The sequence below is a fragment of the Solea solea genome, chromosome 8 (genome assembly GCF_958295425.1).
Source record: "Solea solea chromosome 8, fSolSol10.1, whole genome shotgun sequence".
In the NCBI taxonomy this organism is placed as follows: Eukaryota; Metazoa; Chordata; class Actinopteri; order Pleuronectiformes; family Soleidae; genus Solea; species Solea solea.
The window spans coordinates 13,423,055-13,438,884 of NC_081141.1; the positions used below are offsets into that span (position 1 = coordinate 13,423,055).

The 15,830-nt window shown below is 41.8% G+C and overlaps 1 protein-coding gene across 3 annotated transcripts in view; it reads right to left on the reverse strand.

Moving 5' to 3' along the window:
* The window catches only part of adamts3 (ADAM metallopeptidase with thrombospondin type 1 motif, 3), a 129,465-nt gene extending 115,639 nt beyond the window's left edge, over positions 1-13,826 (reverse strand). For all 3 annotated transcript variants that reach the window (XM_058636804.1, XM_058636803.1, XM_058636802.1), the window contains exons 1-3: positions 13,405-13,826; positions 12,916-12,937; positions 8,958-9,391 (exon numbers count right to left, since the gene is read on the reverse strand). In XM_058636804.1, the coding sequence (XP_058492787.1) occupies positions 8,958-9,391; positions 12,916-12,937; positions 13,405-13,464 (516 nt within the window). In that variant the 5' untranslated portion in view covers positions 13,465-13,826. The remainder of the gene's footprint in view (positions 1-8,957; positions 9,392-12,915; positions 12,938-13,404) is intronic.
* Positions 13,827-15,830: the final 2,004 nt, after the last annotated feature.

Sequence of the window (15,830 nt, forward strand, 5' to 3'; positions counted from 1 at the left end):
TCCTGTGTTCCATCAGTTTAATATCCCCAACATTAGCCCCAGCCAAGCAGACAGCACTCGTCTGCCAACGAAAACATATGGGATTCAGCTGAAGGGCTCCAGTTTTTCAAAAACAGTCTCTTTCAGTCTAAACTTCTTAAGGAGGTCGGTATGAACGTGCTTTCATTTAAAAAAAAAAAAAAAAAAAAAAAGTTGAGGTACTGCGACGGTGAAAAAAGGTCTGGATTCAGCCTGGACACTGCCACCTTTCACCCTCTGTGTTGTTCAAAGGTGTGTTTGCTTACAAAAATGTGAGCAAACCTTCGTCATCATTACCTGCCATTTTCATACCCAGTCTTTCAGGAACTTTACGGGGGGAAAAAAAATACACCGTTTAATTTTCGCAGGATTTTGCAATGAAAGTCTTCAAACACTTGGGACTATTTTTGTGACCGAGTCACCGCAACAATGACAAAAACATTACTTAAGCACGCATACATCGTGCCATTGTCATCTGCAGGACACTTGACTTAAATTGAATTAAGGATAGTGTATACGATTTTAGAGACAAATAAATAAATATTAGCTATTCAGAATCAAAGCGTTGAAAGATAATTCACTAAAATCAAAGGGCTTCTGTTAAACTTATTGAGGGCAGAGAAAGGTGAAACAGGCTGCGCTCTGAGAAACAATACGCACATTTATTTTCACTCCGTCTTTTTGTGCTGCTTCACCAAAAAGAGCAAACATTTACTGACAGCTTTGAGGAGGTGGTGAGGAGTCCACACTTGACTCAAAATAAAACCTCACGCTGGTGAATGGCTCTCAATGTCTGTCTGAAAGGACAACAGAAAATGTGGGCTCCTCTCAAGTTTATATAGGTCACGATTAAAATGTTGAAACATAAATATCAATAAAAGCCCCTCTGCAGCACACAGTGGACTGAGCTCTCGGACTGCCGGGGAGAAACGTTGGAAGAAATAGCTTTGCTTTGCATATCTTGGTGTGCCTCCCCCTCCTGTACCTCAAACCATATACCCAAACAGCTCTGGGGTCAAGCCGCTGCAACAAGCCTTGGCTAAGTCAACAAGGAACATTAAGAACTATTAGTGAATAAAACGCTTGTGCCCGACTTCAGTTCAATGCAAAAAGGAACTGGCTCACTTTCTTTTCCTCATCAAAAAGGATTTTTTTTTTAAGCTTTATTTCCCTCCACTGGAGCCTAAGATACGTCAGGAGCCGTGCGCATCAAGAATGCTCTTTTATGTCTCAGAGGCCAAAAGTTTAGGCCACTGAATGTTGTCACTCTCCATGAATCTGGCCATTTTAAACCCTCCTCGGGAGAGTCTTGGCAAGAATTTAGAGAGGCAACATTGCGCTGCCTCGTTGGACTGACGGGGAAGAAATCAGAGATCATTTCAGTTAAAATGGAAGGGAACAGGGAAGCGTTCGCTCCAAAAAGGATATGCTAACTGATGCATTACCCATCAGGTCTGATGTGTGTTTACACTTGTGAGTCTCTCGCACCACAGACACAGCAGCGCCTCACTCTTTTTGGCTGGCGGACCCGAATGTGCAACATGACACACATTAAAAGGCTGGCCAGGGTTTAACAGAGCCACCGTCGGGGTAAACGTTAGTATCAGCAGTCAGATATTCACTCCATGCTGTTCTCAGGTCAGCTCTGTGTTTGTGTGCATCTGTCAGTCGGTCCATCTGCCAAAGCCTCGCCGAAAAAAAAACAACCCAAAATGTCCTTCATCCAACACACAGTAAGGGAAGGTTTTTGTTCGAGCTGCCTCGGCTCATGGAAAACAAATGAGTGAGGTAGAAACTGTGTTTACCTGTTGCTTTCAGTGCGTTTCCAAACAGCTTGGAGTTTGTTTGTCATGATGACATAAAAGCTGGTTCTTCATGTCGTGCAGACATCCTCCATGCTGCAGGCGAGCACGGTCACATTTTGTTTTCTTTCTTTCACATGAAATACAATTACAGATCTCTCAGCGGGATATGGAAGAAACAATCAGATCCGAGTCCCGTGATATATGGCACAGAGCAGTGAACTGACAAAAAAAGACTTTTGCCAAGACTACACTATATATTTGTGTCACATAAAGCAAATGTATATACGTATATCTGTGACCACTGTGCGGCTTGTAAAGCAATTGTCCGACTTCTGAACTAAGAAAATTCCGCCGGTATTCCACTTTTTCTGTGGCGTTAGTGTCCGATGATGTTCTATCAGTGGACAGTGGGCTGAACACTCTTTCCCTCCCGTCTTTGGTTTAGGATTTTCAGGCATGTCTGAAATGATGGCTGTACAGTAGTTCACATCACTCCTGCTCAAACGCTGTGACAATATATAAAAACCATCAGTGCGCTCATGAGTAACGGCACCTGCTCTTACACCAGCGGATGCACAGAAAAGCTCCGCCACTGCATTTCACATTTCTAAAAAATGAGGACATGAAACGGAGAAGATAAATGGAGAGAAGGAGCAACACTCCGAGTGTGTAGAGTGTCTAGTATAGATGCACACTGCTGACTGCTCTGATCCACTGATAGATTTTTAAATGTTTTAAATGAACATCCACATGAACAAAAAAAAAACCACCAAAAACCACCATTATCAGCTGGGCCTGCATACCTCCTCCTTCTCACAGTTTACGATGGACATACTGTACTCTTAAAACTGCCATCTATCCCTTTATTGAAACCTGCAGACCGTCCAGGTGCGTTTGAGGAATTAAACACTGTCATTACATCCTGTAAACAGAAGTGAATGCCTTTAGGAGGCCCATATGTTCTGCCAAGAGTGAAAAGGTTCAAAAGAAAGTCCCCAAACTTTAGACTTTCATCTTAAATGTACAGTATTTATTCATCGTGACATGAACAAGATTTCTTACGAGGGGCGTGTTCCCACTGACTTTTTTTAGTACGTCCTCTGGCAAGGTTCCATGCGAGCTGAGGCGATACTATGCGTGATGTCACCAGACTGCTGGCCACTGATTGGTCAGAGTGCCGTCACAGGAAGAGACGTCCAACACAAGAATCAAGCTGAACTGTAGATCAGTTAAAAAGATTTAGCAATCCTATTTTTAATTAACTGATTCTAATGATTCAGTTACACTGAAAACAGCTGCTTGACAAGTCACTCGTTTGTCTTTTTATGCATCCGTTTGTGATATGTATATATTGCTATTTATATTATTTTACTTTATTTCCCTTATCTGTGTGATATATATATATATATATATATATATACACACACACACACATACATATATACACATATACATGTATATATTTATGTATATATGTATATATATATATACACACATACATATACATGTATATGTTTATGTGTATATGTACAGTATATATGCATATATACATATACAGTATATATGTATATATATACATATACAGTATGCGTATATATATATATATATATAGATATATATATATATAGATATATAAATATATGTATACACAGTATATATATATATATATATATATATATCACACAGATAAGGGAAATGTATATGTATGTATGTGTGTCTGTGTATTTATACTGTTTCTAGTACAATCATCATATTAACCATTATCATTGTTAATATAATGTAATTAGTGTCCTTTTTCTAGATCTGTTCTGCTGGGGTTCTACACTGTGACAGTTCCTTTTGGGTGGGTGTGTGTGTGTGTGTGTGTGCGCGTGTGTGCGTGTGTGCGTACGTATACGTGTGTGTCTGTTATATGGAAACTTTAATTAACAAAGTGTGGGGGGAAAAAAACATGTGTATTATGCAAAACTAAACATAAAATGTATCAGACTGGTCTTAATTAAAGCTGATGGACAAGACGCCAAGCAAGAACTAAGGAACAACATCCCTCCTTTCCATTCAATTGTCAAGATGTCAAAATAGACTTGAATACAGTCCATATGTGTTATTCAAACTACTGCATTATACTGTATAGCACTTTTTTATTCCCTTGAATAAAAGAAAAAATTGCTCTTGAGCCTCCTCCACTGCTCTTAATGAGCTTTGCACCATGTTTGGATGTGAATATTTCTGATCCATGCATTAAAGAGTAAGAAAACAGGCCACAGCACTGTTCATCATCAGTATTTATGAAGGTATCCCTCTCTGTGATTGCTTCTATAACATGCAATGTGAAGGGTCTCTCCCACACAGGCCAGCAAAGATGACCCTCATCTCACCCCCACACCACTGCTGCTGCTGCTGCTGCTGCTGCTGCTGGAACAGAGGACATATCTGCCTCATAATTATTCAGCAGCCAGGCTGGATGTCTGTCTGCCTGTTGCTGAGACGACTTCTACACAGCAGCCCTGGCTATAATTAAGAAACAGTAAAACACACACACCGAGTGAGGGCTCGAGCTACCACTTGAGATCAAAGACCACTGGCCCACAACGACATGCTTTTTCATCAGCAACCACTGGTTTGGGGAGTGTTTGATGTCAAGTTATGCAGTCCTGCATGCTTTACATTAAGGCTCCCAACACCACAAAAGGTGATCATGTTCTGTGTGTGACAGACAGCGACAGCCAGAAGAACAGAAAACCTGGCATTATGAACCCTGTATCGAATGATAGTATTATAAAATCGCAGGTTTTCACCAATTTCCACCCCTGGAGAACGTGTCTCAACATATCCTAGATATGTTTAACCCCCAAAATGCACGCATGTTCGCAGAATGGATGCGCTGCGCTCTGATCCGCACAGCTCCGCCAAATCGCACCGCTTGCATCTCACGTCCGACGTATGAATGTATGCAGCTCTGCTGCGGCATCTGCCAGAGATAGAAGTTGCAAAAGCTATGTGAAGAAATCCATAATGGACAAACAAAAACTGGCCTTTTCTGTTCTTTGAGGGGCATCCTATGGTCTTGGAAGGGTGGTGGCGTGGGTGAGGCATTCATTTGTTGGCGTTATATGCAACGTCACCACTAAAAGCAACTAAATCCTTCACATACAATATTTAACAGGTTATAAAAACAAGAAAATATATGGTTGATTACTGGATGTCACCGATTTCACGGAATTACATCACTTCAGAATGTGCAGCTCTGGGTATTAAACACATCCGACAGTACACTGAGCACTCAAAAAGTGAAGAGAAAAATGAGAAAAGGGGAAGAGGGACTTTCTGACAGCGGCGCTACTCAAGTCCCTTCATGACAGCAAAAGACGTAAAAAAGCACCGGAAATGCTCCACAACAGCAGCCAAATCAAATCCTCCTTCCACTGGGAAAAGCATCTGACCTGTGATAGCTCCTGGCATCTTCAAAGTGAAATCCTGCCGAAACAGTATTTGCAGAGTAAAACTCTCACATCCTGTGTGGCCCCCCTCTCAGGGATGACTCCTGAGAGGTTCAACTATAAATGTCTCGGGGAGGGAAAGAAAAAAAAAAAAATCTGTCCAAGTGACAAAGTGCTTCCTCTTGCTCCAATTAAAGGAAATGGCCAAATCTTGCAGTGCAGACGACTGCCATTATCTTTGTTTGTGTACTTGGCACTGCCTTTGTGAGGTTATATTTAGCAAATTTAACACACATTGGCCTTCAACATCAAGTTAATTCAACATTGAACTAAATAATTCACTACATTGTCCTCCATTTAAGACGACTTACATGTTGGAAACTCTTACAGTTTTCAGAGATAAGCTTAATAAGCAGAGATAAGCAGATTAACGATCGGGGTTGTGTTAAATGCCCTGGTTTAATTCTGACTTATTTATTCTATAATAACTACACAAGAGATTATATATTTTCCAAATTTAAATTTGACAACTATTATATATACACAGCATATATACATATATATATATATATATATATGTATACACACACCTTAAGGCAATATACCATATCCTTACATTGCCTTCTATATAACCCTGTCAGACATCAGCAGTACGTCAGAAACCTTGATTCAAAGCAAAATCACATGTGTTTCTTTAGCACATCAATAAAACTTAAGCCTTGAGCATTACGTTCCTATGGAATAGGATTAGGGCCACGTGTGTGAGTGTTTTTTTTTTGTTTTGTTTATTTTAACTAAACTGAGAAATAACAAAGCCAGAATTTTGTTTGTGAGCTACTACTGATTTCTATAAAACATGAAATGTGGCAATCATTTTAATTGCATACAGAAGCATTTTTTTTTTGTTTGTTTGTTTTTAAACACGAGATGTGAAGACACCTGTACAGTCGTGTTGTTATTTGAATATCATTTCTAGTTTTTAGTTTGCTGAAATCAAATTAAGAATTTCAAAAATGCCGTTGAAGATACAATTTCGAAGAGTAAATGGCGTAGCTTAAAAGCTGGAGATGACAACCATTAGTGACATGTATTTGTCTCACTTCACTTTGGAAAAGTGTTGGCACTCGAGGCTGAAAATAAACGTTTCTCTCCTTTTACTCTCTACACTCTTATCTGTGAATAAATATTCTATATTTTTCATCCGAGTTGTCACATGGTCGACTCAGTTTCCAACAAAACTCCCAAACAATATCTGACAGTTTGCTTCTTGTGCTTCAGCATGTTTCAGTTTAAACGTTGTATAGCCATGCTGCGCAGTATCACACATTTTTTTTTTGGCTGGCCAGCTTAACTGCTGCCATGATACCGAGTGCTTTAATGTCCATCCCCGCAGAGCACCTTGTGGCCACGCCTCCCCGGGGGGGGGCGAATCAAAACCTGAGAACATCCACACAAAACATTCGACAACACACATACAAGTGTTACCTGACTTTGCAGGTTTGTGCATATACAGTACAAATGCAGAACCAGTGCAACCTTAACTCTTACAGTCTGTTACACCAGAATTTGCATCATATGCTGTTTTTTAAACCCTTCTTTTCGTTCACCTCTCCGGGTTTTTTTTCCCTCCAGTGAGTTGTGTTTGAGGCACAAAAATGATGATCAGTCAGTGCAACTCTCAAAAGAGGACAGCCCCATGGAGACCAGTGACAATGTCACAGTGTTACATACAGCATTCAGATATTTTACTTCAGTCTCTCTTTCACACTGAATGAAGCCACTGTTCAGTTCAATTTGGTAGTCACGCATGGTGTTTAATCATAATTTCATTCTCTTACGTCTCCTCTGGAGGAGTGTGTGCTCTTATAGTAATTCTCAGCCGTCACTCCCATGGTTTAGTGGTGCAATCAGCTTGTGTTCGACTGGTCATGAGGTGGTCTGACGCTGCAGTGGGCGATGCTGCGCGCCCGTCTTATTAGCCAGTCCACTTGTTGTTGTGTCTTGTGAGCAACTGCACAGTACATGGAGATGCAGAGTATTCAAATGGACACTGGTGAAGACGTACAGTACACTAAAATTAAAAAGATAGGTCTGCTGTCTCTTTATGTTTTAAATTATCAATGATCTCCCCCCCCCACCTCTGCTTTTATGATTTATTAACAAGACAATGTGCAGCCATGTTAACAGCTCCGACTGTGCAGTTGGGCACTGCAGTGTTTTATGCTACTGTAAAATGTTTGTGACGTCTCCATGCCAACGTGCACATAACGACAATGGTAACATTGTGATGTTCTGCAGGTGTTAGGTTCCCCATGTTCATGTCGTGGCCAGTCAAGCAAAAGTAGTATTATATCTGAACTAACGCTCAGTTAATGTGGCTGGATGAAGAGTCCGAGGATTCCCAGACTGGTTACAGATCAAATGAGCAGGTCGGATTTCAAAGTAATCCATCTAATAGTTGGCATGTTATTTCACTCCAGCCCACAAATCATGGAAAACATGATTGATAAATAAAATACTTTGGCTGCTATTTCATCCTCTATGGACTCTATGGACCTTGATGGAAATACCTGGTGAGGTATTTTAGTCTGGATCAAAGGTGAGGACGAACACACAGGCTTTACTGCTACATGGCAACAAATAAGATCCTAAGGGAGCCATACATTTTTATGCGCGCTTTCGTCAGAAACAACACAGCGCCTGCGTCTCTGATTGCACACATCACGCCTGGGCACATGCCCCCGTGTTATCAGTGTCACATTAGTTTGACAAGCTGACATGAGCCAAGAACTACGCTCCAATGAAGGATTTTCTCTGAAATACTCATGTCTCAATATGTTCCAAGTAAATTGAAGACAGCAAAATGATGAAGACACGAGATGCCGGTCATGCACTTTTATCACCAACACTTGGTTTTTTTGGGAAAAACAAACACACTGCAGTCCAACAAGAACTCAGTGCAGACACACCACACCTGTCTCCTCTTAGAGAATAAAGTACTTTTACGCAATATCTGACCACAGATACAGAGACTGTACTCATCGCTGAAATCATCGTTGGTTCCTTTTCCTCAGCAGAATATTTTCATGATAAAAGTATAAAACAGCAACAGCTTCTTTTTTCTTTTCTTTTTTTTTGTAAGACAGACACAGTCTTAGAGTGTCTTACCGAGTTGCAACTCAGTGTTGCTTTTACAAAGTCTGAACTATTTCTGCTCACCAACTAGAACTAGAACATTTGATGGTTCTGGCTCACTGAGACTTTTCCTGAATGCAGAGATGTTTCCCTGACCTAATCCGGGCGATTTTGGCCGAGGTCATTTCCCAATTACTGTTCAAGTGTTTTATGGGGGGTGACGGGGAGGATAAGACTGCAGACTTTTGCAAGAGCACAAAGGGAACTTGGTGTTTTATGTTGGGAAGAGGTTGGGGGAAATCCTTCGGGTTTGTGGAAGCAATGGATGGCCACTCACCCGTGACAAACTTCTGTACAAAAACCTATTATGTCTGTCCGCCTGAACAGAACAATGTGCTGTAAACATGCTGCATGCTGACGCAAAGAAATGCTTAACTTAGGAGTTACGGACATCTAAAATCCCTTGGTGTCACTTGATAAGGTCATGGCACTTTTGTAATGAAAAGACAGGGTTTGAAGGGGAGGAGAAGTAGGAGCTTTATGGCTGAGGAGGACTCACCAAGCCGTCACAGTTGTTAATAGCAACAGAGGCCCCGGGGACGTCCGAGATGTCCCCAATGAAGGTGCAGTCGGTCTTCAGCAGTTCGCGTCGCAGTGTCATCTCCGTCATGCCGCTTCGCTCAGTCTGGTTGGCGCTGGCATCGTCACCCACGCCGCCCGTGCCATTCCCCGCTCCTTGAACATCGTCGTGCCATTCCACCATCGCACCCGGGGCCACCAGTCTGTTGTTCGGGCGCAGGCGGAGGTGGAACTCCTTACCAAATGCTGTGATGTTGAAAAAGAGTTTCTGTTCATGTTCACCAGAAGAAAACACCTCCCTCTTGATGCGCTGCTTGTGAGTGGCTGAGAGCAAGTGTGACAGGTAGTGTCCATGGGAGTCGGTGCTGAACGGAGTGACCAGGCCATATTCCTTCAAGCGGCTCCTCAGCTGGTCTGTAAAACAGCAGTGAAAACGTCAACAAAAAAATGACACAGTGTTGCATCTTTTACTTTATTTATTTATCAAAGTTTCATGGGAATAAGAAGGGAAGGGGAATAGATGCAGCAGGGTTGTACTTTAACCCCTTACTCTCCGACTGAGCAGGTCTTTTAAAACAGACATAAGCTGAGCAGCATTGTAGTCGAGTGCAGAGGAAAATAAACAGTTATTTTTGATAAATTGTTATTGTCTTTAGCATAAATAAATAACTAAATATGTAAATACGTAACCACCATCCCCAAAGTATATGCATCCTATTATGGAGAGTCATTGTTCATTGGCAAATTTGAGGTCAGCTCTTTAGTACAAGGAAAAATATTTGGGCCTTTAAAGGAAATTTCCACTCAGGCTTGGGTTTATGAAATGTGTGCAATGTCAGACAAATTCAAAACATTTTTGGTTGGTTTTGGTCGGGGAAAAAAAATGTACCATGACATCGAAAACCATATAATTATCTTGTAGGTTTTGACTAGAAGACATTCAAGCACGTGTCAATGGCGAAATTTAAATTACACGTCTCCGAAAATTACACGCTTTACAAATCACAGTGTGTAAGCTCTGGACATGCTATGGAAAAGACATGATCCTGACAGGCGTTTGAGGAGAAACATGCAGATGTCATATAAGACAAGTTGAGAACTTTACGACTACTCAAGATTAAGGGACAGAAGCAGTTTGATCACACCGACTTTGACAGATTTGTGTAGATGGGAAATTAAGCTCGTAACCCGCCGGCGAAAGCCAACGGCAGACATGTGCCTGGTTTTCAAACGCATCAAAGGCCTTCTTTTTTTTTTTTTTTACAGAGAAAATTCCTTACATTTAAATCATGTTAACTTTACACCTTGTGCAAACATGAAAGACACAGGGCTACTTGTTTAATATGGGCACCCGAAAAGGTTGTGCAACACGTGTAGGGCTGATGTAAACTCAGATAAAGTATAACATATTCCTCCATAGTATGAAGTGTTGCATGTTTATGAAGTCCTGTAAGTTTTTTGTTTGTTTGTTTAGGCCACAGAGGACAGTATGTTATAGTCCTATTTTGAACAGCAAATCTACGTTGTTAGTATGTTGTTGAAAAATGTTCATGAATTTTCTTCTTTCCAAGGGAAGGACATTGAACCTTCAGGAAAAGCAACCTTGAGCTTAACCTTTTCTTGCGCGACAACCTGTTTTTCAGTTTTCAGTTGAAGTATACAGACTTCAAAACTGCCCATAAATAACAAGTGTCGACTATGGCTATGACTATACTATCACTTAAACGAGTAAACTTGAACTGCAGGCAGATGATGACGGTGCTTTGTTAATGTGAAAAGAAAAACATGTGTAACCACTTTTACTTCTCTACACATCTGTCAATCACTACACTAAGATCTGACTCTGGTACTACAGTAAACATTGGATTAACATGTGAGGTCATTTTAATTGGACCTCAGACCTCTCCTCCTTTTAGCTGCATGTTCTGCCTCAATTGGTTTCATTAAAAGCAAATGATAAAAAACACTGTGGAGCACTGAGACCTGGTGCTGTTAAGCAACGGATGTTATAAAAATAAAGTTGAACAGAAAATCAAGAAATCATCCATTCATTCATTCATTGTCCTCTACTTTATCCTCCACATGAGGGTCACGGGCCGCTGGAGCCAATCCCAGCTGACACAGCTGAGAGTTGGGGAGTTCACCCTGGACAGGTTGCCAGTCCTTCGCCGGACCAACACATAGAGACGAAGAAACCATTCACTCGTACACCTATGGTCAATTTAGAGTGTCCAATGGTTTCCTCCTGCACAAGGAGAACATGCAAACTCAACACAGAAAGGCTCTAACTAGGATGTGAACCGGCAATCTTCTAGCCACAGGGCAACAGTGCTAGCCACGTGCCCCACCGTGCGGCAAGAGGGGAATCATTTGACATTAAATTGTCAGTCATCATCTACCGCTTTATCCTCAACCAGAGGGTCGCGGGGGGTGCTGTGCCAATCTCAGCTACAACGGGCGATAGACGGGGTACACCCTGGACAGTTCGCCAGTCCATCGCAGGGCCTTGACATTAAATTGGTTTTAAAAAAAACACCTTCATACAGCGAGATGCTACATCGAACACAGGATAACCCTCAGGGCACCAACCTGCATAAAAACCTGAGAGTTTTTTTAACAACTGTAGATAGATGCCAGTCAAAATCATGCAGTCCTGATAATTCAGTCAAATTAAGGCCTCCCTCTGTAATAATTAGCATGTTCATTGTTCCTATTGTTGTGCAGACACTCCACTTGTGAATTGTTCAAGAATAAGTTCGGTTTCAAGAATTATAGAACATGTTGGGAAAAGAAACAAGGTCCCTTTCTGTGCCGTTTGAGTCACAAACTGTTTTTTTTTTTTTTTCATTTTAATCCTTAGTACAATTTGTTTGGGCAAGAACACAGCAATTGCACTTGGGCGCAGACCAAAAGATGTCATCAAGATACTTTCTTCAGAAGAAGCGATCTCAAAGCAGTCACAGACTCAGAGTGGAGTTGTTTGTTTGCCGTGGGAATGTGATGTGAATGAAGTAAAGGGCAAAAACTGGATGTTCGAGCTCAATGGCCACTAAAGCCAAAATCAGCAGTAGCTGGCAGCCTGGGGCGTTAATCAGGGCGTAAAGCAGGCGACTGCCTGAGGCCCCCGGGCTGAATAAACCCAGCCAAGACTAATGATGTTAGTCCAAAGCAACAACAATTTATTGAGCACCCCCTTAAATTCTTTGACCGGATTAAGTACAGGTGACGGCTATAACACCATGGTCGCAAACCCCTTAATGAGGCCCCGTGCAAATAGCTTGGGGCTTGTTTGGGATCTGTCCTATTATTATTATCATTAATGATGTCGCTGGTGTTGTTGATGTCAAATTCATCAATGAGAAAATGTGTCAGAGGAAGTCTCTGTGTGTGTGTGTGTGTGTGTGTGCTTTGAATCACTGTAAAGGACTCACACAACAAAATGAGTCTCCTCGCTGAGGACAAGGTGCGAGAGGAGGAAAAGCAAAGTCAATGGGTGATTTAGCTGCTTTATGAGGCCAACAGTGGCAGACCACAGACTATAGCTGCCCTCTCTCTGTGTGAAGGCCCTCGAGGGGAGATAACAGGGATCCTACGTGGACACTGTTGAAGCTCACTTACTTCTCAACCTCAGGATGGAGAACAGATGTGCAGGATTTAGAAGTGGAATTTTCTTTCCTGTATAACAAAGCCCTTGAAGCAGTTTGCTCATATAATATGGCTGTGTGTGTGTGTGTGTGTGTAGGGGGAATGGTGGGGTGGCACAGGAGGGTGAGGAGAGGGCGAGGAGGTGCACTACAGTGCTCCTCACACACAAACTCCCCTCCAAAGATGCCCTCCTAACTTTAGGAGAAAACTCTCTTCCACTCTCTAACAGCTAATTGTAAAACAAGGTCGAGGACAGGGAAGTTGTGGGGGGGAGAGAAAGAGACAGGACTTACCCTCGCGATCAACTTCGCCAGCCTGTTGGAGAAGAAAAAGCTTGTTAAATGAGGCACAAGTCAGGAGGAAATCATGATGTGAGAGATGTGAAGCAGCAGTTTACTGTCGCCTAAGCTGCTGCTGCTGCTGCTGCTGCTCGTAAAACGTCTTACAAAAATGCCCCTTTTATTTCACATGTCTTATGTAACAGGATACACTCTAACACTGTCAACGTGTGTTCCACAGAGGAAGCAGTGTGCGCATATACTCCCAGCAAAGTGGAAGAAAAGTTCCGGGAGAGAGTTGCCTTCACTTTTCCCCCGCGACTCACTCACACACAGACACACACACACACTCACTCACTCACACACACTCACTCACTCACTCACTCACACACACACACACACACAGAGAGAGATAGCGACTTTCTTTCATATCCCCACGCAGCCTCGGTGGCGAGTTCACTCGTCACACTCGTGTGTAAAATAAGTCATCACGCAGACACTTACCTTGTCAGCTGAAGTCAAAACAAATCCTGCAAGGAGAAACGCTAGTGACAGGACAGCCATCACGAGTTTCAATTGGGAAAGAAGAAGAACTTTATCCGCACGTCAGAGTAAAAAAATTCAAAAAAAAAGAAAAAGAAAAGAAAAATGTAAAAAAGAAAAAAGTCAAAGTCAAAACCCACGCGTCACCCGGCTCATTCAAAACTTCTCAGGGGGGCATGGCAGTTTAAAAAAACAAAGACATGAATAATAAGTAGTTTCATTAAAACAAGAGTGAAGCGAGTTACGACACTTTTGTCAGTCAGTGTTTTTCTTTTTTTTTTCGTTTCTTTTTGTTTTGTTTTCCCTCCTCTTTTCTTCCTGTTGCCTAAGTTTCCCAGAAAGTTTTAGGTGAAGTTAAGGGCACACACTCTGCCGCTGGCCGGACAGAGCTGCGGAGTGAAGCTCTTACAACTTGGCACTTGGCTCCCTGTGTAATAAACGTCCAGCCCTGTGTGACGTCACCATGTCCTCTCCTCCAGCCCTGAACACATGGTGAGGAGGAGGAGGAGGAGGAGGAGGATCCCAAACTCCCAAACTCCCATCTTCATCCCATCCAGGACAGGACAGGGTGAGTTTGTCTGATGACTAACTTCATGTCACTTTCAGTCCCTGGTAAGTTTATTTATTTATAAGGCTGCTGTTGATCTTCTCTTGTATTTCCTTATCGTCAGTATTTTGCAGAAACTACTGGGTAAACACTCTCTTACTGCTTTTTACAGCATGTTCACACCAAAAAATTAATAGTTTCAGGTGCTGAGTAGGTGGTGTCCAGCGGGAGCCAAAAGAATCACCCTTTTTTGTGTGTTTAATGGTCTGTAATGGTCTCACCTTTCATACTTTCAAGGTAAGCGTCCGTGTGATGACTTATTTTACACCCAAGTGTGAGGATTTAAGTCGCCTGTTTTTTTTTTCTTTTTGCCCAAGGCAACACATCGGTACATGGACAAGTGGAGCCAGGAATCGATCCCACATCCTTTGAGTTGAAACGACAACTCGCTGTACCACTGAATTTTTCCCTTGGGTTTCAAAACGTAAGCTGTCGACTGGAGGAAACGGGAAAGAACCAAATACCCGTGAAAATGGCGAGTAAATGAAGAACATACGTGGTCTCCAGGAGAGACAAAACGTGTGGTGGCAATTCGGGCATCCCCTGAATTTTGCAAACTGGATTGATGGAAAAAATAAAATTTTCCAGATTACCGAGTCCACTCTCAATCCAATTTATTCATAAAGCACATTTAAAAACAACAGTAGTGATTAAATAGATAAAAATTGATGCAAAACAAACAAATAAAAGACATGTGTAGACATCAACATCGCAACCAAGAAAGTGCAGAACAACAGACTCACACTGTCTCGAATGCAAAGGAAAACAGGTGAGTCTTTCAAAATCGATGTGAAATGACACAGTGAACGGGTCTGTCTGAAGTGTAATGGCAGTCCATTCCACAACTTAAGGGCTGCGACTGGAAAGCCCGACCTTCTCTGGGCTCCAGCTGTGATTTAGGAACAACTAAGAGCAGCTGATCTTAGAGACCGCAGAGGCACAAGAAGAGCTTCACTGTTGCCATTGTTGTGTTTGCTTGAGGTCACATTGTGCGCTGAATGGAACCAGAGCCTAAATGGGAATCGTGCCGGTGTGAAAGTGCACTCCATGTTCTCAGGGCTGTGTTTTGATTCCTGTTCCAAATGTTCACATAGAGATCGGAAAAAAAGAAGCTTTCTTGTGTATTCTGCACCAGCCGCATGGACTGAGCTCCAGCTTAGTGAGTTAATCCCACTAAATGCCTTTAAATTCAGATTCCGAGGAGGATTTCTTTAGATGTCAATATTTTTAGATGAGCTTGTTGAAAAACAGGTCTACGATCTCCTTTCTAAAGGAAGGTGATTCATGCGACGTTGCCTATGGCGTGGTTGTTGATGCCAGGCGAGTATTTCAGAAAGTGCTGATCAAGTGGGATTTTATTGCACAAGCATCTCTAGGTTTTACAGAGAATTGTTTAAGACAAAGAGAGAAAACTTTCCCCGGGGTCAGAGGAGAACAGTCGGACTGGTTTGAAATGACAGAAATGCAACAGTAAATCAGATAACAACTCAAAACAATGTTGAAATTATGAACAAAAGGATAACCATTTTTAATCCTGAAGAAATATATTAACCTATAACCTACATCCTCCCCAAAAGTGTAATCGAAATATGTCCTTTACAGAGGACTGATGGGATAAAGCCACTCAAGTCTTCATCACATGTGTTCATTCATCTGTAAATATACATAATATATCGTATATGTGCCTGAAAATCAACTTCATTTCATAATAATTATTCTGATAATTAGAATTAATAGTGCAACTATCTGAGTTGCTGAATCAGTCGTAACTGTGGAAAGT